The sequence below is a fragment of the Simochromis diagramma genome, unplaced genomic scaffold, assembly GCF_900408965.1.
Source record: "Simochromis diagramma unplaced genomic scaffold, fSimDia1.1 OVJJ01000501.1, whole genome shotgun sequence".
Taxonomy (NCBI): domain Eukaryota; kingdom Metazoa; phylum Chordata; class Actinopteri; order Cichliformes; family Cichlidae; genus Simochromis; species Simochromis diagramma.
In genome coordinates, this window is record NW_024387320.1 from 6,441,341 (window position 1) to 6,469,149 (window position 27,809).

The following is a 27,809-nucleotide window of genomic DNA, read 5'->3' on the forward strand; positions in this document are numbered from 1 at the left end:
ACAGGTCTACCTGGCAGCTCAGCTGCAGCGGATGGAGGTGGAGAACCCCAACTACGCCCTGACAAGTATGTACCTCCATGCTTTTAACGCCGCTGCATCTCTTCTGGTGTTTGGGTTTACTTTCTACAGCCTCAGTGCTGCAGGTGGAGGGTTAACCATGATAGTGATGAGAAGCTCAGAGGTTCACGTCCTGAAACTGTAGGCAGAGGAAGTGAAGCTCGGTGACTGTGTGTGTCCTGTTCCCAGTATTATTGTGGTGTTTTGTGGGGTCCTTCAGCTTTTTTAGCTGTTCTGCCAACTGCCTGGACAACACTGCCAGCAAAGACAAAGGTCTGTTTGTCCCAAACTCACACACACTCGCACGCACGCACACGTGCACACAGACCTGCTCCGCTAACATCCTGGCCTCTTTTTGTTTTCGAATGCGTTTTTGCATGAAGGTACTGGCTCACTACCGAACAGACACACGCACACACACAGGATCTAGCAAAGCATTTCTTTTTTTTTTTTTACTGCACTTACACTGTTAAACTGTCAAGAAGAAGACAGTCAGCTGCGTGTGCGCGCGCGTGTGTGTGAAGATGAATCACTTCAGTGGTGAAATTAGTTCAGCTCTAGAATACTTTAACTGAGTCTTTGGTCACTTTTCTACTTTTTAGTTGTTCCAGTTTATTGATGATAAAGTCTCACTTCTTCTTGTTTGCTGTTCTTTGTTGCTGTTGTGCTCGTTGAAGGCAACAGATTTATATTTTCATACGGCCGATCGAGCTCTGCCTTGTTTTCTTTTTCGGTGTTGTCTTTTTAGTTTTTTATTTTTTTGTTTTTTTTTATCTGCAAGTAAGTTGTTGTCACGATCACTTCACACAACCAGCCATACACTTGTCAACGGCTAACATAAGATGTGGATTTGTGGTGTCAACTATGATAAATGAACAACTGTCTCAACTGCATAAAAGCCAAATATAAACCCAGGTCCAAAACTGTTTGGATGCTGTGTAAATGTAAATATAAACAGAATGCACTGATTTGCATTTCCAAAGCCCCTATTTTATTCACAGTAGTACATAGAAAATATATAAGATGTTTAAACTGACACATTTCAGTATTTAATTAAAAATATTGGCTTAGTTTGAATTTGATGGCAGCGATACGTCTCAAAAGTTGGGAGAAGGCAACGAAAGGCTGGAAAAGTAACTGGGACTGTAAGAGCATCTTAGAGAGGCAGTTTCTCAGAAGCAAAGATGTGCAGAGGTTCACCAGTCTGCAAAAAAAACTGCATCTACAAACTGTGCTGCAATTTCAGAATAATTGTCCCAAAAGTCAAATTGCAGAGACTCATCTACAGAGCATGATATCATCTACACATTTGGAGAAATTGGAGAAATCCCTGTGTGTAAGGGACAAAGCTGAAAACCAGTGTTAGGATCACTGACCTTAACTCTTTGGTGAAAAGGTCTGTATTGCAGGCAGGGCAGTTTAGCTTTAACATTTGGAACATCACTAAATTAAAAAAATATGACAAAGAAGACCCAGGACTGTTAAGCAGCTAGATATCAGACAAAAATGGGACAACACTCTTTCTCTAAAAGTCCAGCAGCTGTTCTCTTCAGTTTGTAGTTTGTAGACTGCTGTTAAAAGAAGAAGAGTTGCCACACAGTGGTAAACATGGCCTGCTTTTTTTTTTTTTTTTTTTTTTGCAAGTGTTGCTGCCACAAAATACAAACTGCGCCAAAATTTTTCCTCTTAAAATGGTGCATCTCATTTTAAATATTTGAAGGTTTTTATGTTCTTCTGTGAGTAAAATCTGGTTTGCAAATCATTGCATTCTGGGGTTTTTTTTGTTTTTTTTTGTTTTGTTTTTTACATTTTATACAGCGCCCTAACTTCTTTGGAATTTAGATTACTGGTTTAAATTGATGCCGACTCATCAGTATGCCAATGCAGGCTTTGGCATTTTGCAGAATAATGCCACACTTTGAATTGAGTCCATGTCGGCGCCTGGTGTCTCATCATGTGATCTCAGTCTGACTCTGTGATGTTGATCAGGGCTCTGTGGGAGCCATGCCATCTGTTGCAGGACTCAATGTTCTTCTTGTCATTCAAGGTTGTTCTTAGTGTGTGTGTGTGTGTGTGTGTGTGTGTGTGTGTGTGTGTGTGTGTGTGTGTGTGTTGCAGAATTAACTAAATTTAACAAAAGTTAATCTCAACAGCTGTTGGATTTTTCTACATAGAGCGTTGTGGTGTGAAAGGTCAATATTGTGAGTGTGAGCTGCAGACAGTAGCCAATTAAGTAATCTCTATCACCACCAAATAGAAATCCTGACATTTAGTTTACCAAAGGTCCCAGGCCTGGATGTTTATTTTCTAAAATACTAATGCAGGTCATTATAAACACCAAGAGTGGGTGTGGCTGCTCGTGTACATATATTATTTCTGTCTGCATATCTCAGGGTCACGACCTCATTTTCTTGTTAGCTCCCAGTAATAACTATATGAGTCACAAGATGTTTGATGGCACGCAAACTGAAGCTCAGTGACTCAACCGAGTCAAAGCCAAAGTTGTGGTGGGCAGATAAAAGTCATCACCTTTGGCTCTTTGCTGTGGTCCTCGGGTCAACCCTCAGCAGGGTTATGGTGTGGTTTGGTGTGATAGCTTTCTGGGGGAGTACCATTTCCACGAAAGAGGGTATGCTTGCTCTGCGACACTGTTTAGTTGATCCGAATCAAAGGAGCATCTGCATAAATGCCATACACCGCTGTTTCCAAGCAGGATATTTATAAAGAGTTATAAAGGCGTGATTGATTGTTATTCAACTCGCTCTTGTTTTAATGTTGTTGCTGATTGTTGTGAGCTTTTATGTGTGCAAAGAAATAATTGCACCTTAACTTGTCCCGGGAATATCACAGGAAAGAAAACCTCTTTGTATTTATTAATGATAAAAATCCTTTGACCTTGTCTCTTGACTTGTATTGTTTGGAAAGGCGCAGTCCTATTTCTCATATTTAATTTCGGCCCCGCTGGCTTCCATTGAATTCCATATGACAAACAACTTCAAGTGGCTTCTTCCTGTTTCGCTGAAATCTCCAGCTGTCTTGACTGAGCAGCTGTGCCTCTTCAGCCACAAGCACGGTCTACATTGTTCTAATGCTTTTTATATTGAGTCCATTGCTACAAACTCTAGCAATGCTCTCACACACTATCCAAAGGTCTGCAGTGGCTCTCTTATCAATGTTTGTTTATTACACACATCAGAGCCCAGCGAACCTTGGCTGGACACTTGCACTGCCTTCATTGTGGAAATGGAGAGCACAAATGTACTGACAGCAGTCTCTCAAGTTCAGTATGATTTCAGTTTAATCGTCACAATCAGACGTGTTGAACGCTTCAGATGAATGCGAAGAAGTGAACATGACATCACCCTGACTGAGAGTCAACAGAAGACCCGTTGACTCTCTACAAATCACGCAACTCTTCCAGGCTTACGCTCTCAGGTGTTAAAAGAGTTCACAAAGAAGTCACAGCTTTTGACTGTTATTACTGACTGATATTATTCTGCAGATCAAACCGATGTAATGAGAAACGTTGACAATTTTAGTAACATACAAAAACAACATACAAACGGAAAGAAAAGCTTGTATTTGCCTTGAACTGGTGCAAAGAAACGATAGAAATTAGAAGGTGATGTGCATTCTCAATTTAAATGTTGCCACAAAACAAATGAAAAAAAGTCATATAATACTTGGAAAGACCTGAATTAACATCCCACAATTAGCTGCATTAACTGTCAGTGGATCAGCAACATGATTATTAGAGATTAGAATATGAAGAAATCATTATAGAGTATTTGAGAGCGGCTGAAGCTTATTATTTATCAGACCATGAAATCCTGCATAGGCAAACAGTTTAATGATATTTTTTCGACATAATCCAGTCATGCAGTTCTGTTCCCTCATGCGGCACTGCTAGCTGTACTTGTGTGTGTGTGTGTGTGTGTGTGTGTGAAAGTCTTTTTCAAATCATGGATGGTGGGTTTTTAAAATAAAGAAAAGATGGACTATTGAGCCTGTTATCAGCCCTTTGTTCAAAAGTCAGCATCCATGACTGTACAGTTAGAGCTGTAGTTTATTGGATGAATATAGAAAGTCTATAGTTTTTAGCGGATTTTAGACCAGTGAAGGATTTAACACAAATTTAGCTTGAACTGTTTGGAAATTGCGAGCGTTTTTATACATGGTCCTCCATTTCTAGAGACTCCGAAGTGATTGGACAAACAGAATTTCAAATTTCATAATTATTTTAAATATTTGGATGAAAATCTTTTGTGATGTTATGCTTTAGCTCATTCATTCATTTTGGAAATGAAGTTTTCCAGCATTGAATCTGAATTTGAGGAGAGAATAGCTGCTCTATGAGCGATAAATACTAGTGATCTGGTTCCACTCACAGCCATACACGTCCATGCTATAACATTTCCTCCACCGTGTTTGGCAGATGTATTTTATGAGGTTTGTCTCGGATCATCAGCTGTTTTTCTCCTGAGATCTTTCAGGGCTTTTTAGTGTTGCTGAGCTGATCAGTTCCTTTATTTCACGATTGTTGTTTTGGCCACTCCTAAATTTTTTGCTGTCTCTGATAGGTTGGTTTTTCAGCTTAACGATAACCTGCCTTCACTTGCACTGACAGCTCTTTGGGCCCCATTTGAAATTAGATTGAAAACCTTTGAATCAAATTCAGATATTATGTCTGCTTCATTCTGACATTAAATAAGAAGGGGACAGGCCTCACATGGCCCTCAAACTGTATCAATTACTTTTAAGCCTGTGAAAATGGGGGGAATGTTATGATATGTGCTACATATCTGGCGGTGTTTTTCAAGTATTTCCTTGCTTAATTTTGTAAGATGATACAAACCACATTCTGAAGGTCACAACGGATGAACTGAAAACATTTGGAGCATTGCGAAGTGGAAAAATGCAACAAAGAACGCCCTGAACTGTTGAAACCTCATATCAAGCAAAAGGAGGTCATGCAACACAATGGTAAACGTCCCTCTGCCCTCAACGTTTTTTGAAACATCCTTGCATTAAATTTAAAGGAAGTGTATTGTATTGTCTCAACATTTGATATTTTGCTTTGCTGATGTACTCATTGTATACAACATGTCAACTTTTGTGGACCAGGGTTGTAAATGACAGGCACAGATGAAACTTCAGAGGAGCTTTTCTTTCTTTTTTTTTTTTTGTATACCTCCACATACCTGGACACTTACACATGGTAACAGTAAAAGACAGTCCAGGTCTCCAAAGCTAAAAGATTAAGTAGATGTTTATTTCAAAGCTAAATGTATGAAAGTTACAGATGGGTGTCTAAGATGAACTGCTCCTTTAACAGTTTCTGGCCCGTCTCAGGTTCCTGGAGGCTTTCTTCTTTTCCAGAACATTCTCATACTCGTCCACTGGTTCCCTAGATCCCAGACATACATGCGTGTGTTGTTGTTTGTTATGTAAGCTCCGTTCTCACCATCAGAAAGAAATCTCCAGGGATGGATACAGAAAAAGAGTGTGTGCCGTTTTCACTTAATCCTCACTTCCTGTATTAGGATCCTCAGAATGAGCATTAACGCAGAGTCAGCAGTGAGCAGGAAATTCACTCGCACAGTATTACTATCATCACACACAGCTGTATGTGTAATAGGATGTTCTATAGTCATGAGTAGTGAGTGACAGCCTGATCTGCAGCTTATTTTAACCTCCTAGGACCCTGTATCCACATATGTGGACATCACATTTTTGGTTATTTAGACTAAAATACTCAATTTTGCTCTACATGGGCCTGATATCCACTTACGAGGACATTATACTGCTACTGTTCTATCAAAATTTTAAACAAATATCCTCATATGTGGCTCTTATTTTTCTTAAAAACAAAAATAAGGTTAAAAAAAATCTGGTAATTCTTTGTTTTCTCATTCATCGGGCCGCAATATGCCCAAATATCAAAGAGAAATTAAAAATGCATGTCGTGAAAGAGTTCGGGTCTTAGGAGGTTAAAGGTGCATTAATTGGTTTTGGGTTTTTTGGGCCACTTTGGGGTAAAAACAAATTTTAGGAAAGGCCAACATCCACATCTGCATCATTGCATAGGGTCTTTTTGCTTAGTTAGTTTATGCTAACCTTGACTGACTCAAGCTAAACGTCTTCCAGTAGCCTTGTATACTTTGTGGTTGACTACAGAGTACAGAAACTGTAGCAACTAGCCTGCTATGTATGGTTTTGCCTGAAATATTGGCTGGATGTTTGGAGTAAAATTATCATTGTTATCCACTCGTCCAGAACATGCACTGATTCAAACCAGATTAAATAAACTGTAGGTGTGAAAGCACACTGAAACAGAACCCAGGAGCTAAAGCAAGCTAAAACATCAGAGATGCTGAGTAAACTCTAAGCTACAACTTGGCTTTTGCTTTTAACTTTTTGTTTATGTGAGAGCACCATCAAATGTACACATCCAGTTATGATGTGTTTACTTTTTACCTCTGATGCAGTATAAATAAATGTTGTTGTTGTTTTGGATTTGCAAGTCAGAGGTGAGGGAAATATAAGGTAGCAGATCTGTGTTTCAGGTTGTTACATAAAAGCGAGAAACAACATGTTCACATAAAGACAGGAGACAGAAGTCGGTGTTTTTATAACAGACTGATGAGTATTTAGACAGTGAGAGACAGGCAGGGGGAGCAGGGAAGACAGGAAAGTATGCAAGTCGTCATCCTGTTAGAAATAAGACTGACAGCTCGACTTACACAACCCCAAGAGGAGGGAGAAGGAGGAAGGAGTGGCGGAGTTGACGTCCATGTTCAGCTTTTGATGTTTTTCTTTTCTCAGAATAGTTCTTCAATTCCAAACATTCATTTTGTTTAAAACCAGATTTTTAACAATAGCAATTTCTCTGAAGAATGAAGTCCTGCTGTGGAATCACTCCACCATTCACTCCTTTATTTCTGCTCATCTAATAAACACTTGTATAGTGAGCTCTATTTTAGAGCAAAGGCCAAACTCATGACTGTCAACTTTCATCTGTAACAGGCTGAAATTACATTTATGGAGCTTTACTGAGAATCGGATGAAAACATGTCCGTTTCATTTTTAGAGCCTAGAGCACACATTTAGCTTGTACCAATACAAAAGCAGGGGAAACTGAAAAAAAAATCCATAGTTTCTGACAGTTGCTGTTCGTGTCTCTGGTCTCCTGCAGTGTCACAGCTCTGGTGTCTGGTTTTCTGAAACTGTGAATCTCCTGAGATGATTTTTTTTTTTTTTTTACTCAGCACTATGCAGGATACAGAAATCTATACTTTAAGATCTTTTTCACTTAAAAAAGCAAATTGGTCATTGCTTTGTAGTTGGTTGATGCTTTACGCCCTTTAAAAAAAAAAAAAAAAAGTGGTTTGTTCTGTTGAACAGGGTCAGCATAAATTCATGGCTACAGTCTGTCCTGTGCCAGCAGTCCAGGCTGGAAGCCTTGCACATGTCCTTTTCTTTCTTTGTTTTCCTGCTGTTCTCTCTCTCTGGAGCGGTGTGTTATGACTAGGAATGGGTATCGTTTAGGTTTTATCCGATACCAGCGTTTATTACTGGGTTCCTCTTCTTCAGAGGAGAAGACTGCTCGTCTCCTCCTCCCTTTCGTCCTCCTTTTTCTCCTCCCTCTACTTCTCAGACGCAATTATAAAAAGTTGGAAAAAAGCCAAATCACTAACACTTTGGAGTAACACAAATATTGGTCAAACAACTACTAAAATAACTATTAAACTATTAAAAACTATTAAAAAAAAAACAAAAACCACCTGTCAGGAGTAGGGATGGGTATCGTTTAGGTTTTATCCGATACCGGTGCCAAACCGGTACTTTTGAAACAGTGCCGGTGCTTAAACGGTGCTCAAACCGGTGCTTAAAGAATGGAAAACACAAACTTTGTCCAAAAACCTCTCATGTTCAGCTGTTTTTTTTTTTGTTTTTTTTTTTTTTTTTGTAAAAAGATAACAATGTTAGCCTTTTCTGCAGCTATATAGGGAGTACAGAATTATTAGGCAAGTTGTATTTTTGAGAAATAATTTTATTATTGAACAACAACAATGTTCTCAATGAACCCAAAAAACTCATTAATATCAAAGCTGAATGTTTTTGGAAGTAGTTTTTAGTTTGTTTTTAGTTTTAGCTATTTTAGGGGGATATCTGTGTGTGCAGGTGACTATTACTGTGCATAATTATTAGGCAACTTAACAAAAAACAAATATATACCCATTTCAATTATTTATTTTTACCAGTGAAACCAATATAACATCTCCGCATTCACAAATATACATTTCTGACATTCAAAAACAAAACAAAAACAAATCAGCGACCAATATAGCCACCTTTCTTTGCAAGGACACTCAAAAGCCTGCCATCCATGGATTCTGTCAGTGTTTTGATCTGTTCACCATCAACATTGCGTGCAGCAGCAACCACAGCCTCCCAGACACTGTTCAGAGAGGTGTACTGGTTTCCCTCCTTGTAAATCTCACATTTGATGATGGACCACAGGTTCTCAATGGGGTTCAGATCAGGTGAACAAGGTGGCCATGTCATTAGTTTTTCTTCTTTTATACCCTTTCTTGCCAGCCACGCTGTGGAGTACTTGGACGCGTGTGATGGAGCATTGTCCTTTTGGGCACTCCAGTGATGTTGCAGCTCTGAAATATGGCCAAACTGGTGGCAAGTGGCATCTTGGCAGCTGCACGCTTGACTTTTCTCAGTTCATGGGCAGTTATTTTGCGCCTTGGTTTTTCCACACGCTTCTTGCGACCCTGTTGACTATTTTGAATGAAACGCTTGATTGTTCGATGATCACGCTTCAGAAGCTTTGCAATTTTGAGACTGCTGCATCCCTCTGCAAGATATCTCACTATTTTTGACTTTTCTGAGCCTGTCAAGTCCTTCTTTTGACCCATTTTGCCAAAGGAAAGGACGTTGCCTAATAATTATGCACACCTGATATAGGGTGTTGATGTCATTAGACCACACCCCTTCTCATTACAGAGTTGCACATCCCCTAATATGCTTAATTGGTAGTAGGCTTTCGAGCCTATACAGCTTGGAGTAAGACAACATGCATGAAGAGGATGATGTGGACAAAATACTCATTTGCCTAATAATTCTGCACTCCCTGTAGGGGATTTATGGCATCACTCTTGGCTGGAAGCAGTGCTTAAACAATGGAAAAAACACAAACTTTGTCCTACACCTCTCATGTTTAACTGTTTTCCACTTTTTTCTTTGGTCATTTTAGCCTTTTTGGCCAGGGTGAAGGGAGTATCTGCCATCAAACAAGAAGACACCTGCATGTAGCTATGATGATGTTTGCTAGTTCACCTTACATGCATTAATGTAATAACCTGGTTAGCCTACTCAACGTAAATTACACACGAACAACATTAAGCTACTCACGCAGAGAAGAACGGCTGCTGCTGCTGCCATCATCATCCTCATCATTTCTGCTACACTGGCAGGGCTAGGGGCCAGGACTCTACTCTTCGTGTTTTTGGGGGATGTTGCTAACTCCGGGTCCGATAACAGGCAACCCACCCGCAGTAGATGTGCTCGGTGTGAGGTCTTGCAGCAAGCTATCAAATACGGCGCATTTCTCGGCTTTTAAAAAAAACGTTATGCGTCGCCAGGTGTTTCATCGGATTCGAGGTGTTACCTCCTTTGACAGTATCACAGTATCAGCTTAAAGCACTTGTTGCAGGCTGCTGAGTTTGCATATTTTGCTGTGAAGTACAGCCAGACTTTTGACCGCTTTGCCTTGGTCATTTTTAATCTGTAGCTCTGCTCTAAAAGAGCATATGTACCTGGCCCCGCCTACTATCCTCGGAAACGTAAAATGATTGGCTAGAATCTAAAGTGTATCACAGCTCAGGAAAAAAAAGCACCGAAATGTGCGCTGCTTTTCGGTCTGGTTACTACCGTTTATGTCAGAACGATACCGGTACCCATCCCTAGTTATGACCGTCTTGTCTGCCTTCTTTCTCAGGTCGTTTCCGTCAGATCGAGGTCTTGACAACAGTAGCGAACGAGTTCTTCCAGCTCTACAGTCAAGTTTCTGGGCAGCCGGTCCAGCGGATCAGCACTACGGATCAAGGTAATGACGACAACAACAACAGAAAGTCCACTGAAGGACTGTTTTAGTCTGGACCGGCTGAGCGGCGCAGAGAGTCGTGCACAAACACTAATCTGACTTCTACTGCTGTGGAGGATGTTTACAATAAAATGTACTTAATATATTACAGTGGGCTTATTTAACTGAAGTCATCAGACTAGAAAAACACTGATAAAAATCACTAGCTGAATAGTTGGGTAGCCATATACTTGATACTGAAAGCAAAGTCCATATGGTTTTTAGTCATATCTGTTCAACTTGATGCTTTAACAAGGATCACTTTACATAATAGACGATGAACAGACATTTTTAAATAAGACATGATCAGCACCCTTGCCTCCTGACTAGGGATGGGTACCGGTATCTGGTGCCATGATGGCACCGATTCTGACATAAACGGTAGTAACCAGACCGAGAAGCAGCGCACATTTCGGTGCTTTTTTTTTCCTGAGCTGTGATACACTTTAGATTCTAGCCAATCATTTTACGTTTCCGAGGATAGTAGGCGGGGCCAGGTACATATGCTCTTTTAGAGCAGAGCTACAGATTAAAAATGACCAAGGCAAAGCGGTCAAAAGTCTGGCTGTACTTCACAGCAAAATATGCAAACTCAGCAGCCTGCAACAAGTGCTTTAAGCTGATACTGTGATACTGTCAAAGGAGGTAACACCTCGAATCCGATGAAACACCTGGCGACGCATAGCGTTTTTTTTTTTAAAAGCCGAGAAATGCGCCGTATTTGATAGCTTGCTGCAAGACCTCACACCGAGCACATCTACTGCGGGTGGGTTGCCTGTTATCAGACCCGGAGTTAGCAACATCCCCCAAAAACACAAAGAATAGAGTCCTGGCCTCTAGCCCTGCCAGTGTAGCAGAAATGATGAGGATGATGATGCAGCAGCAGCCGTTCTTCTCTGCGTGAGTAGCTTAATGTTGTTCGTGTGTAATTTACGTTGAGTAGGCTAACCAGGTTATTACATTAATGCATGTAAGGTGAACTAGCAAACATCATCATAGCTACATGCGGCTGTCTTCTTGTTTGATGGCAGATACTCCCTTCACCCTGGCCAAAAAGGCTAAAATGACCAAAGAAAAAGTGGAAAACAGTTAAACATGAGAGGTTTAGGACAAAGTTTGTGTTTTTTCCATTGTTTAAGCACTGCTTCCAGCCAAGAGTGATACCATATATGCTCTATAGCTGCAGAAAAGGCTAACATTGTTATCTTTTTACAAAAAAAACAGCTGAACATGAGAGGTTTTTGGACAAAGTTTGTGTTTTCCATTCTTTATCGGATAAAACCTAAACGATACCCATCCCTACTCCTGACAGGTGCTTTTTTTTTTTTTTTTTTTTTTTTTTAATAGTTTAATAGTTATTTTAGTAGTTGTTTGACCAATATTTGTGTTACTCCAAAGTGTTAGTGATTTGGCTTTTTTCCAACTTTTTATAATTGCGTCTGAGAAGTGGAGGGAGGAGCAAAAGGAGGACGAAAGGGAGGAGACGATGAGCTGTCTTCTCCTCTGAAGAAGAGGAACCCAGTAATAAACGCTGCCAAAATCCTCACGAGAAGCATTAGCAGACGCAACTTGTTCTCGTCCAACTCAGAGTCGACGGAAGCCCAAACGCCTAACCAGCAAATGCTAACCAATGGACATGAAGCTCCTGCTGACGCACCAGCGTCAGCAGAACAGGACGGATCCAGTACCAACTCTCACCACCAGGCAGAGGTGGTTAGCCCAAAACACATCCGCAAGAAAGACAACTGTCCCCTCGCGACAGTTACAGAGGAAACCAGTGGGGATGGAGAGACAGGTTCCCTAACAGACAACAGGTATCATTACTTAATGCATATAAACCAGTTTGAAGTTGTGGATGACACATATAGATCGATATTGAAGCCAGTGGTTCTCAAACTTTGTCAGACCTCAGTAATATCGGTCTGTCCAGTTAGGAATCATATTACATTGTGAATCCATTTCACCTGCTTTAGTACAAAGAACAGTGACAGCAGGTGTGATGGAGAGGCAACAAATGAGACAAAAGGGAAATACTTAGCAAGTGGTGCCCACAGACCATTTCTAGTTTTGCTTTTTGCTACCGTTAATCCTGTAGCAAATAAGATATTAGATGGTGTCCTGGGGATCTCTTTCCAGATCTGGATCAGAGCATTAGTGAGCTCCTAGACGGTCTGTCTCTGGTTTCAGATGCACCATAACATCTCAGATGTTCTCAATTGGATTCAGGTCTGAGGAATGTGACGGCTAGTCAGTGCCATCAGTTACTGTCATTCAGGAACTGCAGACATGAGGCTGGGCATTGTCCTGTACAAGGAGTAACCCAGGTGTCACTGAATCATCTCAGGTAATAGATGTGAGGATTGCATCCCTGCACATAACAGCAGTCAGAGTACTCCTAGCTAGCATGTAAAGATCTGTACCACTCTCCAAGAATAGGCTTCCAAAGACCGTCATTAACCATCATAATCGCGCTGGATGATGATGCAGGCATCATTTCACATCTGCGTTTCTGGTATTCATGATTCAGTATTGACTCGTGGCCTTATCCCTTGCCCACAGAGACTCCTGCAGATTATCAGAATTAGCCTGTGCTTATTTTTTAACTTCTGAGAATCAGAGTTAAAAAAAAAAAAAAAGAGATAGTATTTTTTTCTAAAATGCCGCAATTTCTCAGTGCAAACATTAGCTATCTTCTACAGTGAATAAAATATGAGTTTGAGATTTGTGAGTCAACGTATTCTACTTTTATTTACATACAGAGTATGAACCCTTTTTGTAATTGGGTTTATAAATAGAAGTGACTAGAATGACTAACAAGAAAGTTTCCATTTAAAACTATTCCTCTGAATGACTTAAAATGTATTATTCACTGAATGACACAGAAGAAAAATATTTGTAAAGTACCTCAAATTTGGGATGTAATTTTTGTCATATTAGCATCCTGGTGCTACTCATAGCATCAGTGTTTTAATTCAAAACACGTAAGCTGCTGTTAATCTCTCTCATGTATTTATTAATAACCGATATCAGACTCTTCATGAAGTATGAAACTTCACTGCCAGCTTGAATCCATGCATCCAAAGCTGCAGTACTCATACATAAGCTCCCACTGTCCCAGTTTGCTCAGACGTCAAGCTAAGGTTATATAAATAACTGAATAACAAAATATTCTACCAGTTACTTCTCAGTTGACTAACTTCTACTTCCCATCAGACCTGAACAGCACACCACCGACCCAGACCTTCAGTCAACCAACCAGGGAACAGGGGAAGGCACTCAGGTGGTTAAAGAGGTGGAGAAAAGAAACTCCACCCCAGAGAAAGCTCCTCACACCCTGGCTCCGCCACGGCCGGCACATCTTCGCACAGAAAACGCAGACTCTTTTGAAATAGAGGAGGTACGGGTTTCTCTGGGGGCTTCATACTCCTTGGTCAAATTAGTGGGTGACCTCTTTCCATGGGCATGTTACAATGTTGTCACCAACTACTATTTAGCTGTTCCTGTGTTTGTGATGGTGTCCCAGGTTACCAAAGCCATCTCACATTTACATGTATGCTGTTGGTTCTCACAGACTGGTTCCCTTGTAGCCTGTTAGCCAGTGGGCATGGCTTGGAAAGATACTCTAGGATTCAAATTCATGCAAATAAAGACAAAAATCCTCCACTTACTGTAATACACTGGCAGAAGTGAAATTTTATGCATATTTAGGCTATACTTTAGACCTCAGAACCAGCTGTTTACAACAGCTTACGTCATTGGGGGGGGGGGGGGGTAAAAAAACAAAAAAACTCTTGAAGACAGAAAAGGGACACATGGGTGTCAGGTAGATGAGAACCCGTGTCCACTGGTCTTTGCAGCTTTAGAAAAACGAGCTTGTTGACACACGTTGCCTGAATCTGCTCAGTGAAGCGGAGTAGTTGGTAAAAAGCCTGAGCTTTTATTTAGGGGAAGGATTCTGCTCAGTTCTTTCTTTCTCCTAAAACTCAGCCTGTTTTTGTTCTGTAGATTAACGAAGACGAGGCTAACCCACACAGGACGTCTAGATCGGGAGGTGAGCGCTGACTTGACTTGACTGAGTGACCTTATCGTTTCACTTGCATTTTTCCTTTAAGCAAGCAGATGGTCATGTTTGTATTCAGTGCTTTTCAGTAAAATGCAAATGTGTACTGTGTCTGTGAGGGCTGACTGACTGAATGCATTTCATTCCTTGTGGAACACTCACCAAGATACGTTTGAATAATACAAAAATTTCATTGTTTAGATCAGGGGTCTCGAACTCCAGGCCTCGAGGGCCGGTGTCCTGCAGGTTTTAGATGTGTCCTTGATCCAACACGGCTGATTCAAATTGCTAAATTACCTCCTCAACATGTCTTGAAGTTCTCCAGAGGCCTGGTAATGAACTAATCATTTGAATCAGGTGTGTTGACCCAGGGTGAGATCTAAAATCTGCAGGACACCGGCCCTTGAGGCCTGGAGTTCGAGACCCCTGGTTTAGATCGTTTTACTTGAAAATGACGTTTTGAAGAAATCCACGGCTGAAATTTCACTTCTTAACATTTTATTGTCTAAATATCTGTGGACTTTTCTGTCATTAACACCGACTCCCTGTTAAGGTGGATTCTGTTAGAGCCCGTTATGAACATTGTTGTTCATCTTCATTGTCCATATAGTCACAGCATTGTTTGTAAGAAGCGCGAGCCCATCTTTTAATCCTTAACTAGCCAGATCGAGTACATAAAACTATATATAGTTCACTGGAGTTCCAAATCAAACACTCCTATTGATGCTTGAATCTGATGATGCTTAAAATATGCAACATGATAAGATCTCATAGAAAAACATTGTTGAAATCTTAAAAGAAATCTTTCATTATAAATGGGGGGAAAAAATTGGTGGGGCTTTTTTATTTATAGGATTTCTAACAGAACGTCAGAAAGTCTTGTTTTAAATTCTTTAACTGCTTGGTAGTAAATCATGCAACAAACCAGTGGAGTGTTGTTTTTTTCCCCAGTTAAAATTCAGAGTTCAGCAGCTTCCTGCAGCCCTTCTTTATCTGCTTTGATCCACTTAAAAGCCTTGTCTTTCTTTCCATCTTAATGTGTTTTTATTCGGTATGAACTAAGAATCTCGTTTCCTTTAGACATAGAATTTCTACACAGCTTCTTGTTGCATGCTAACATGTTTTCTATGAATGATTCTGCTCTGCCACCTGCAGGACAGATCGGGTAATGCAGGAAGAAATAAAGCTGTTTATTTCCCCTTTCTCTCTTTCTAGTAGACCTCTCGAGGACAGGCAGCCAACAGTCTGACAGCAGCGGCTTTGCTGAGGAGCCTTCTGCTGATCTCAACAGCCACCTTAAGGTCTGTTTGTTTGTTTCTCATTCTTTTTTTTTTAAGTCTCTTCTGTGCATCCCTCCTATTTTTCTTTTTCATGACCGTCACCTTCAGACTTATTTGAAATGAATCATGAAAAACCAGACAAAACTTAGTCAAAGCAGGAGAAGAATCACAAGCAGCGTAATCAAATCTGGCCTAGAACGCTTATTTTATTCTCTTATTTAAAGAAAAAAAAGTACTCCTATGTAATCTAACATAAATCAGATTTAGCAAGTAGGAACTGAGCATTCAGTGGTAAGAAAGCACCAATATAAATCAAGGTGTCCTGATTGAATAAAATAGCAGCTCTAGTGACTTTGACTCTAATTGGAGACTAAAACGTGTGCAAGTAATACAGTGGGGCAAAAAAGTATTTAGTCAGCCACCGATTGTGCAAGTTCCCCCACTTAAAATGATGACAGAGGTCAGTAATTTGCACCAGAGGTACACTTCAACTGTGAGAGACAGAATGTGAAAAAAACATCCATGAATTCACATGGTAGGATTTGTAAAGAATTTATTCGTAAATTAGGGTGGAAAATAAGTATTTGGTCACCTCAAACAAGGAAAATCTCTGGCTCTCACAGACCTGTAACGTCTTCTGTAAGAAGCTTTTCTGTCCCCCACTCGTTACCTGTATGAATGGCACCTGTTTGAACTCATCATCTGTATAAAAGACACCTGTCCGCAGCCTCAAACAGTCAGACTCCAAACGCCGCCATGGCCAAGACCAAAGAGCTTTCGAAGGACACCAGGAAAAGTATTGTAGACCTGCACCAGACTGGGAAGAGTGAATCTACAATAGGCAAGCAGCTTGGTGTGAAAAAATCAACTGTGGGAGCAATCATCAGAAAATGGAAGACATACAAGACCACTGATAATCTCCCTCGATCTGGGGCTCCACGCAAGATCTCATCCCGTGGGGTCAAAATGATCATGAGAACGGTGAGCAAAGGTCCCAGAACCACACGGGGGGACCTGGTGAATGACCTGCAGAGAGCTGGGACCAAAGTAACAAAGGTCACCATCAGTAACACACTACAACGGCAGGGAATCAAATCCCGCAGTGCCAGACGTGTTCCGCTGCTGAAGCCAGTGCATGTCCAGGCCCGTCTGAAGTTTGCCAGAGAGCACATGGATGATACAGCAGAGGATTGGGAGAATGTCATGTGGTCAGATGAAACCAAAGTAGAACTTTTTGGTATAAACTCAACTCGTCGTGTTTGGAGGAAGAAGAATACTGAGTTGCATCCCAAGAACACCATACCTACTGTGAAGCATGGGGGTGGAAACATCATGCTATGGGGCTGTTTTTCTGCCAAGGGGACAGGACGACTGATCCGTGTTAAGGACAGAATGATGGGGCCATGTATCGTGAGATTTTGAGCCAAAACCTCCTTCCATCAGTGAGAACTTTGAAGATGAAACGAGGCTGGGTCTTCCAACATGATAATGATCCAAAACACACCGCCCGGGCAACAAAGGAGTGGCTCCGTAAGAAGCATTTGAAAGTCCTGGAGTGGCCTAGCCAGTCTCCAGACCTCAACCCCATAGAAAATCTGTGGCGGGAGTTGAAAGTCCGTGTTGCTCGGCGACAGCCCCAAAACATCACTGCTCTCGAGAAGATCTGCATGGAGGAATGGGCCAAAATACCAGCTACTGTGTGTGCAAACCTGGTAAAGACCTATAGTAAACGTTTGACCTCTGTTATTGCCAACAAAGGTTATGTTACAAAGTATTGAGTTGTATTTTTGTTATTGACCAAATACTTATTTTCCACCCTGATTTACGAATAAATTCTTTACAAATCCTACCATGTGGATTCATGGATTTTTTTTTTCACATTCTGTCTCTCACAGTTGAAGTGTACCTCTGGTGCAAATTACTGCCCTCTGTCATCATTTTAGGTGGGGGAACTTGCACAATCGGTGGCTGACTAAATACTTTTTTGCCCCACTGTACGTCTTTTGGTCACACATGGGAATTTTGGATTACAAAGATTACTGCAGAGCACATTTCAAAAGTGCAACCACCAGAAAATTGCAACCACAAAAATTTAGTCACTGTAACCTGAGAATTTGATTTTGTAATGCTGTATTTTATGTTTCTACTCCTCTTCATTGTGGGGAAATACTATACCCTTTCACTATTAGTTATATATTTTTCAATATTTATGATTATTGGGGATTTAAGTATAATTTGAATTAATTGTAATCAGGTGCAGGTGAGTAGTGACAGCTGTGACAGCGAGACCACTGTGACGTCGCACCCTTCACAAGACGTGGCTACTCCCCTTGCAATGGACAAGCCAGCATTTGACCTGCCAGATGGTAGAGAGGAAGAGGCGAGGCCAGGTGAAGCTGCAGAGTCGGATCGAGGTAACAGCTCCAGGGAAGAGCACATGGATACAGAGACTTCAGAGCAGATTCCACAGTACACAGCTCACCATCTGCCCAGGAGCAGGCCAGTACAGCAAGATGAAACTTTGGGTAAGGAGAATGTTGAGAGACGTGACCGGACTGATCCTGATCCAGAGCCCGAGTCTGCTCAGAGTATGCCTGCTGCAGAACAACAAGCACAGCCAGAGTCAAAGGAATCCCAACATGATTCAGAGCAAGGACCAGAGCACACTCAGAACCCGACAGAAACTGAAGGAGACACAGATACATCCACAGAGAAAACGAGGCTCTACAAAGTCAAAGTAGAGCCTGTGTTCTTGGATGATTCTAAATCACTTTGTCCTGTGGCTCTAGCTTCTCCGGTCCATAGTGCTTTAGACCGAGCCAAACAGTCAAACCGTACAGCCTCCCAGAGACGTGGCATCTCCATGCAGAGGTCCTCTTCCTTGCCCTCTTCACTCCTTTCGCCCTGCAAGATTGTATCATCTGTCAGGATCCAGTTTGGGCAAGGCCTGGCGTCCTGCACCCAGCCCAAGTACTCCTTTAAATACACCCCTGAGCCTGAGGACAAGGAAGAAGAAGAAAACGGAAGAGAGGAGAAGGAAGAGGAAGAAGTGGAGGAAGAACCAACCAACTGCCTGTCAACTCTGATCATAAATCCTGCCTCCTCATCCAGCTCCAAAAAAAAATCACCAGCTGTCTTTCCACCTAAGCCCATACCTCGGTATCTGATGCGGCCATCCTATTCCCTACAAAGCCCCAGCCCTCCTCCTGATTGGCCATCAGGAGTAAATGCCGAATCTTGGAGCACCCAGAGTGTTCCAGATTTGTCGTCCAATCCGCAGCAGCCTGCCCACTTCCAGCAAAACATGAATGCCTACCGAAACCAGCCAAGTTTGAATCCAGAGGAGAATCTGTTCCCTAATTCTCACCGTTCAGCTCAATACCCCTGTCCCAGTCCAAATCTTAATCAAAGATTTAACTCCAGCCCACATCCCTTCATGTCGAACCCTGCTTTTCAGTACACCCCTCCTCATCTACACGGTAGTCTTCCTAACCTCCACCATCACCACAGCCCTTCAGTGAACCACCATTGTAGTCTAACCAGTCTCCTTCAGCCTTCAACTTCCCCAGGCCCCCAGCATGACAGCATGTCCAACTTGCATCCTCTTTCAACTCCCACATCTCCTCACCACATCCCTCCGGGTCACTTGCATCCTGGACCTTCTGGAATGTATCACCCGGTCTATAACCATCAATACAGTCACCAGCAACCCTACCAGCTCCCTCCTCAAGGCTCACAGTTTGGCTCGCCCTACTTTAGTCATCAAGGTTACAACCCGTACCTGTCATTTCCCCACCACACCCATCTCCATCCGACAGTGTCCCCAGAACACAGTCTGCATCCAGGGCTGGCTCCTCCTCCTGGCTTCCACATAGGCATGGGTTTGGCCCTTAGCCCAGGTCACAACCTCCATCCAGGGCTTCGTGATGCTAATGCTCCAGGTCCAGGACCCGGCCAGAGCCCATCTAGCACAGAGATGCAGCTAAGGAGAGTCCTGCACGAGATCCGGGGAACAGTTCAGAGTCTGGTCAGTCCTCCTCAGTCACACTGTCTTATCACCCTGTTAATTAAGGTTTAGTCTGGAGTTTGTAGTTCTTCTTATTCGGAGTTTCCCTTCTTATGTTGTTATCGCTGTTCTCCTCATCTAGAACCGAGCCGATACTCCAGACACGTTCAGTGAGCCCAGAGCAACTCTGCCTAATCATCAGGTACCGTCATCTCCTCTGATGCCTGCGTAGCTTTCTCTATTTTGGCCACATAGGACGTTTGTATGTTAAATCAATAAAACAGCGTTTGTTCCCGGATATAGCCTTCAGTATTTAAATGTTGCTTTTCGATTCCACTGAAAGCAGCAAGTGTTTTTTGGGTTTTTTTACTGGCTCATTATTTACATGTAAGAACCTTGTGTTCCATATTTACATATTTTCCATTGCATGACTGAAAACCTACACACTCTTAGTTTTCAGTGCTTGTTCTTCCAACCAGAAAGCGCTGGAGCAGACCGTTGTCACTATCAGTAAATGTGTGATTCACTGTGCGCCCGTCTCTGGTTTTAGACTTTGGCAGAGTTTCAGCAGAAGAGGCGGAGCCTGAACTTGTTCCGCAGTCAGATGATGGATCTGGAGCTGGCAATCATCCGACAGCAGGCTCCGGTCTACAATCACCTGAGCCCTGCTGACAGGTGACTCACAAAAGCAAACAGAAATGTGACGGTGCCGTGACACCACAATGCAAAGCAAACCTGGAGAGTGTGTTTGTGTGTGTTTGTTTGCAGGCTGGAGTTGGAGCAGCTTCAGTCTCTGAGGTCAGCGGTCAGAGAGGAACTGCAGGAGCTCGAACAGCAGCTGGAAGACAGACTGGAGCTGACGCACCGCACGCAGCACAGAGTAAATGCACACCAGAGGATTTGTGTAAAACAGCTATTGTCATGCTTTTTGTGTTAAATTCTGGGGAAAAAACACCTGAAACATCAGATCTGTAAAATGGCACAAATATATGTAAAAGAAAAGTGTAATGGAAGAGTACTAAAGTACAGCGACACAACAAAGGACGTGGGGCTAAAAAGTCCCCACCAGCCCCCTCAGAATCAGCTAGGCTGGTATAAATATATAGTTAAAAAGGAGGCCTTTCATATGCTGTGACTTGTTTTCACCAGCCACCTAACCCACATGAGGATACAGCACTTCAAAGTTTACCCCATTAAAAGTCATTAAATCAGTGCAGTTTTGCTACTGAAACTACGATATATTCCATGATACTGAAGCATAAACATAATATTTTATGTTTTTGCTAAATAATTTTGTACAAAAACTGTCAACTGATTCTGAGAGAAAAGGCAGAAGGCCTGTTATATTAGTTTGTTGTAATACTGCCATTGTTCTTTTCCTCAGGGTCTTCACAGAGACTTCAGTGTTGAAAGTCTGTCCACCGCCTCTGCGTTGAGAGCCATGGAGCCGGTCAGCGCGCGCGCGCGCGCACACACACACACACACACACACACACACACACACACACACACACACACACACACACACACACACACACACACACACACACACACACACACGTGCGCGCAATGTTTTTGTTACATAAAGCTGAAAATACTAATGTCTTAACCTTTTCCTGCCCGTCTTTCCTATCTGTCCAGGTGTCAGACCTCCTCAGAGAGCAGCTCTTCCTGCAGTCAGAGATCGGCTCTGACCGCCACTCCTCCTACACAAACCCCTCCCCGAGGTCAGTCAGTCCAGTGAGAGAAGATCAAGGAGGAGGAGATGGCAAACAGAAGCAAGGAATGTATCGGGCATCGATTAATATAACCCCTGCTCCCCCTCCTCGACCCAACGTACACACTGAGGAAACTGAGGAGGAGGAGAGAGCCAGTGATGGAGCAGCATTAGCAGCAGGAGGAGGTGGCAGAGGAGAAGCACCAGAGGTGGAGGAAGGAGCAGCGGGGGAAGTCAGAGTGGATAGCCTGCAGCAGCTCATCAAAGAGGTAATGGTTTAAAGCAATTTATTCGAAGCCAAGATTGAGGTCAGGAAATTCATTTGCAGCTCAACTTTTTGGGATCACACTCTGGAATTCCTGCCCGACATATCGTAGCTTTCCTCTTTGTTAAGCGTGAGGACCAGCTGCCCAAACAATGTTGTTGACTCAGTGTTGCTGCTTCTGTTATTATGTTTATAGAGGAAAAAACATTTACAAATAAAGTTACAGATGCTCGTAGGTCTCACCAGAGACTGTAATTGCACTCTCGGCTTAACAATGATTAATAAATATTTATTAAAGTCAATAATAAGTCAGTATCAAGGGGTGTGAAGTGATGCATGAATGCATTAGCAAGTGTGACGTGTGTGTGTTGTACTTGGAAAACCAAACCAAATGACAACGACAACAAAACAAACAAAGCAGCGCGTGGCTTGGAGGCGGAGTAGTCACAAATCCATAGAAGGCGGTTTAAATAGTCCTTTAACATTGAGCAGGCATTCTGGACTACACACATGTCCTGTATCTTCACATCCTGTAACAAGGAATCCAGGAGTCAGGCTACAATAATAGATGTAAATTTAAATTTAAACAAAAGTCTTTCGTTTTCTGTCTCCAACTATTCAGTTTACAGAGAAAAGCAGCAAATATCCATAAAACATTTTTTGTCCATGGAACCAAAGACCACGAACAAAAGATGTTTGTTTGTTTGTTTGTTTGTTTCCTTTGTTTCTGGCTACACAGTCAAGAGTTGAGCAACCATTGGCTCCCTGTTAAATCCAGAATCTAATTCAAAATCCTGCTCCTCACATACAAGGTCTTGAGTATTCAGGCTCTATTTTATCTTAAAGACCATATCACTGTATCACCCCAAAAGAGCACTTCACTCTCTCACTGCAGGGTTACTTGTGGTTCCTGGTATATTTAAAAGTAGAATGGGAGGGAGAGCCTTCAGTTTTAAGGCCCCTCGTCTGTGGAACCAGCTCCCAGTTTGGATTCAGGAGACAGAAATACTCTCTATTTTGAATATTAGGCTTAAAACTTCTATTTTTAATAAAGCTGGATCGGGTGAAACTTCTCTTAGTGACACTGTGTCTCTTAGATACACTGAGCGTTTCTCCTTCACTCACCTTGTAGGTTCCTATCTAGATCAGATACTATGACACCATCAGGTTCCTACCTACTGCCCATCAATACACTAAAATCATAAATCTTTGCAGTACATATAAAACACCGTATAAAAACACTGAGTCATTTTCATTTGATTTCCAACAGCGTTATCATGGCAGATAATCTGCTGCTAGTTGCTGATTGCAGTGGGTGGAGTTGTCCTATAAACCCTTTCTTTACACTGGCTCCACCAAGAGTTATTCCCTAAGTTTGGCTCGTCGTATCTTTCATTTCATATTTCTTCTCATTTTTAGGAGATTCTTTTAAAATCGTCAGTTCTTTTCACACCTTATCTTATCCCCCTGTGCTCAGCATTTCCAGAGATGTAAAAGCTAGATAACAATAAAATGTTTAAAAATCTGTGTTAAAATTGTACTCAGTTTTCTGATTATATAAGGTGTCTTTGCATTAAAAGCTTAAATTAAAGGAGGATTCTCCACAACAATCTGAGGGATCAGGTCAAGTTTTTAAGCACTTTCACCTCTTCTGATTCTTGTTTTCCAGATTCGAGAGAGTGTGGCGCAAGAGGTGCGACGGGAGATCTTCAGCGAGCTCTTGGCTGCCGTTTCACCACGGCCGTCACCGCTACCCGCCAGGCAACCCCCCGTGTAGTCACAGCAACAGCAGAGCACCGCCCCTTTCAATCACAGCCTGAGAGACACCACTGTCTGTCTGTATCACTGTATAGCTGCGTAACACTGTGGAACACAATGTGTGTCTGGTACACTGTACGTCTCTAACACTGATGATGAAACATCACCTGTATGTGAATAGCCCCGCCCCCACCTGGTTGCATCTACTGTGGTGGTCTGATGCTTCTTGGCTATGGCACCCAGAGACATCAACGACATCCCTTCTTCCCTTCCCAAACTGTTGTGACCAAACAGCAGACGCACCTAACTACAACCACTGCCACTTTTGCTAGTTATGCTAGTTATACTAGTATACTAGTTTGCTCACACCTGCCAGTATGACCACTACTAATCCCAGTTCTGTCAAATCTCCTCTGATCCCAGCAGGAAATCAAATGACACTAGCAGAAGACATGTTTGGATAATTGTATTTAAAGAAATCATAGAGCTGAACTGTGCAGCTGCACATAATACTAATCACAATGATCTTGTCCGTGATCACCTTCAAAGAACAATGTAAGATTACTGAATGTAACCAACTGTGGCATCAGTGTTCAAAACCTCAGCAGTTAAAGCGTTAGTTCAGCCCAGTCGGCCACAACATTAGAACCACCGCTCATCTCGGTGCAGCGAGAACGTTGTGACAAGTGCACTGCAAACACTGCCAGAATAAACTAGGCTGCACTCCACAGCCAAACAACAACAGCAGAAAAGGATTTGGTGTCAGTGTCCTGGTGCCAGATACCACAGAACATCCCGGAGTTCATGCCCCCGTGGGTCAGAGCTGTTTTAATTACAATGATGGGCACCTAAAGCAGTGTTATGCAGATGGGTTTAATGAAGTGGCCGTTGGGTATATTTCCTCTCTTCCTGCTTTTTTTTTTTTTTTTTTTTTAAAGCTTTTGAATTTTCTAGAACGTCTGAAATTTTTGCTTCTGTTCCACGATGAGCATTAATTTAACTTAATTTTCTGCTGATCACAGCAGTGAAAAATGAAATTTAATAAATCTGAAAGTGAAACGGCACCTTGGTTACTCTGAATTCTCCCTGGACCTTTATTGGGAATATTTTTAGTTGTTTAAAAACAAAAAAAGCAGTGAAAACTGTTTCTGGGCATTATGTATCTGAGTATTTTTAAAGTTTTCAATTTCAAAGAGCCCATGTTATGCTCATAATATAGACTCATAATTTTATTTTGGGGGATCTATTAGAATATGTTTACATAGTGTGTTTTTTTTTTTTTAACTTAAAACACATACAAATTTTTATATATTATAGATGACATCGTATTTAATCATTCTGCACATTCCTGCAGCTTCTCTTTCCACTGTCTAAACTGTTTCCAGCTACTTGTCCTCTGACAGCTGTCAGGGAGGCCAATGTGTTAGACAGTAACAGAAGAACCGTATGAGCAACAAACACGTGAACTTTAATCTTAGTAACTTTCCAAACCTTACAAGTTCACACATAAGCTATACAACAGACCTAAAGGAAAGGTGGGGAAAAACAAGAACAACAGGGGCGCTTGAAGCATTTTAGTCCCGGGCTGTTCAGCAGTATATAAAATAATTCATGTCTGAAGAGCAGTTGCTTCTGACTTCAACTCTGTTTCACTTTGTCACATCGTGGAGCTGCCTTCTTTTCTTTTCTTTTTTTTAAATCAGCTGGACGCTTTAAACATGAAGCAGCTGCTTCTAAGCCCCCTAAACAAACATTTGAAACATTTCTTTATGGTATGAACGCCACAGGTGAAACTCTTTGGTCCTACACAATGTTGGGGTGGAGCCAGAAAGTGGATATTTATCCTCAAGGAGACTTTTTTTCTATTATTGAATTAGGCAGAATTGAGGCTTAAAAACAAGGAAAATGCCCTAACATCCATTAAGCTGTACACTGTTAAGAGACTGTAAAGATCTGCATTCCTTAATCTTTAATAATAGTGCTGAATTCTTTCCACCTTAAAATGACCCATTCCATGCACATTTCACCTTAATTGCTTAAAAAGGGTTTAAGTAGACATTTAAGAGTTTCTGATGCATCATCATCGCCTCCATCATCGTCGTCATAGTCCTGCTGCTCTTCTTTTTCTGGTTGTGTGTTGCCTCCTGCTCATCAGATCATCAAAGATATTGAACAACCTAACTCCAATCACAGTACTTTTAATAATAACCCATTTTATGTTAGAGTACACTAAGTTTTGTTTATATGGATAACCTTGCGGTCATGGCCTCCAGCTATTTAACAAAACAAAACACAAAACAAGCATTTGTATTTGACAGCTATGGAGCTGCGAGAAAAGGTGTTTTGTTTCTCTTTGGATGAGACACCAGCAGCTAGCCCCTTTTTCCAGTCTTTGTGCAAAGCTAAGCTAAAGCATCCTGTAAAATCAAGGAGTCTTTGCTTCAAGTGTTTTTGTTTGGGTTTATTTCTTTATGTCGATCAAGCTCGAGCAGGTGGAGTCAGCGTGCAAAGTCATGAGATGCTTACGTTCTAGATGACAGATTTCTGTAAGTTGTCATGGGGACCGTGATGATGATGTGGATGATGATGTATTGGCAAGTCAGAGGGAAGAGCTTAACGAGATTTAGCTGCGTTGGCATGTTAGTTTCACTTGTGCAATAATGTAAACATATTTTTGATCATACGGAGCTCATCTGTGGATATCTTGTTGTGATCAATGCAAACCGCATGTCTTAATACAGATAAACCTGAAACTTGCTGCTTTTATTCTGGGAAATTTGAATCTTCTGCTTGATCACAGAAGCATTAATAACCAGTTGGCAAACCTGTTTTCTTTAGCATTAAAGCCTTTGTTTATGTGGTCGCTCAGCTTTCTGCATGTACCATTAGTTATTGATGAATACAAGTGTAAATGTGGGAGCTGAATGTGTTTAAGGCATCCACGGCCTAAACATTAGGTTTTATTTTTAAGTCAGGTCGTTGGCTTTATGATCTTGTCGTGATTACTTTGAACTTCCACGCATACTTGCATTAGGACTGAACTTACGTCCTGAAAGCTGATCTTTGTGTGTATGGACGTACGTCCTTTGTCTTTGGAAACAATATATCTAAGGTCCAAGGTGCACTCCCTAGTCATGTGAAGCTTTCAGCAACATTTAGCATCAACATAGTCATCGAGCACCTGGCTCAGATGTTGTCATGTGGCATAAATATTTAGTCCAGTCCAAACTGGTATGAATTAAACTGGTATTTGTCCTTTGATTCTCTTCAGACTTTACTGAATTTGTGTTTGCAGAAAACGTTCTCTCTGTGCTCGCTGATGAGAAATCCTTCACACACTTCTAATTCATTTTAATGTCGGACTGTGGGTGTCTACTCATTTCTGTTAATGTCTAATAATGATTATGTGTATTTTGTACTGATGTCTTAAATGGGATGCAAGGAGGGGACACTCTATAGAGATGAGAAAATAAAGATGTATTTATTTTCAGTACAGAGGAGTGGTGTACCGTGTGTTTGTGTGTGGACCTCAGAAGGATCCCATAAATACTCTATATTTAGACAGACAAGCTGAAAATTTGCCTGACAAAGACAATATTTTTGTAATTTTGCCACCAGCACAGTGGATTTGAAAACAAACAATTAAGATGTGATTGAACTGTAGGAAATCAGCTTTACTTTGGGGATTGTTTTTTTAAGATTTGCATAAGTTGTTTGGGAATTATGCTTGGGAATTCCAGTTGGAACCAGGCAACTTGTGTTTACTAACAATGTGACTGCTGATAGAAGAAGCAGGATAAATTCTGAAGTGTACAGGGCTAAACCCTGTGCTCAGATTCAGCCAAACTCTATAGACAGCACTTCAGTGTAAATGGATGATGACCCAAAGCATGCTGAAAAAAAACAAGTTTCTCAGTGGAAAGCAATGGGATATTCTTTAATGCCCAAGTCAGTCACCTGATCTCAACTCGGATTGTGCTATTTATTTATTAAATACAAAACTAAATGCAGAAAGACCCAAAAATAAGAAACAACTGGAGGAGACTGCAGTAAAGGCTGAGCAGAGCTTCTCAAAGGAAGAAACGCAGCATCTGGTGATATCGAGAGGATTTACTAGAAGTACAGATAGTTTTGTTTAAAAGATTGTGTTTAAAAGTATTGATTCACCTTCTTTAATCAAGTAGAAGAAAATCAATAAAATCAGGCTGTGAAATGTAATCTGAGTAGGAAAGTAAAAAGTAGGTCTTTGACAGACATTTCTACCAGCTGTTTCTGTGCAAACTAACTGAACGTCATATTATTTTAATATGATAATTATAAAGTAATACTATTTCAAGGCAACACAAACTTTTTTTTTTATTTGAATACCCATTTATTACATAACATCGTATTCTTTCTGATATAAAATTACTTTCTTTCCTCCATTACAAAATGAGGCTGCGATGGCCGGGAATCGAACCCGGGTCAACTGCTTGGAAGGCAGCTATGCTTACCACTATACCACCATCGC

General features: G+C 41.5%; 1 protein-coding gene and 1 non-coding gene across 7 annotated transcripts in view; one reads left to right on the top strand and one right to left on the bottom strand.

Annotated features, from left to right (window-relative positions):
• The window catches only part of itprid2 (ITPR interacting domain containing 2), a 52,968-nt gene extending 26,174 nt beyond the window's left edge, over positions 1–26,794 (top strand). For 3 of the 6 annotated variants that reach the window (XM_040005841.1, XM_040005842.1, XM_040005846.1), the window contains 13 exons: positions 5–65; positions 10,070–10,177; positions 11,661–12,027; positions 13,427–13,610; positions 14,219–14,264; positions 15,489–15,574; positions 17,808–19,580; positions 19,702–19,761; positions 20,110–20,234; positions 20,328–20,439; positions 20,944–21,009; positions 21,201–21,545; positions 23,211–26,794. In XM_040005841.1, the coding sequence (XP_039861775.1) occupies positions 5–65; positions 10,070–10,177; positions 11,661–12,027; positions 13,427–13,610; positions 14,219–14,264; positions 15,489–15,574; positions 17,808–19,580; positions 19,702–19,761; positions 20,110–20,234; positions 20,328–20,439; positions 20,944–21,009; positions 21,201–21,545; positions 23,211–23,318 (3,441 nt within the window). In that variant the 3' untranslated portion in view covers positions 23,319–26,794. The remainder of the gene's footprint in view (positions 1–4; positions 66–10,069; positions 10,178–11,660; positions 12,028–13,426; positions 13,611–14,218; positions 14,265–15,488; positions 15,575–17,807; positions 19,581–19,701; positions 19,762–20,109; positions 20,235–20,327; positions 20,440–20,943; positions 21,010–21,200; positions 21,546–23,210) is intronic. The other 3 variants (XM_040005844.1, XM_040005843.1, XM_040005845.1) reach the window with 3 other exon arrangements.
• A 943-nt stretch (positions 26,795–27,737) lies between these two features.
• Positions 27,738–27,809, bottom strand: trnag-ucc. Its single transcript has one exon. It is a non-coding gene; the product is annotated as a tRNA-Gly (tRNA).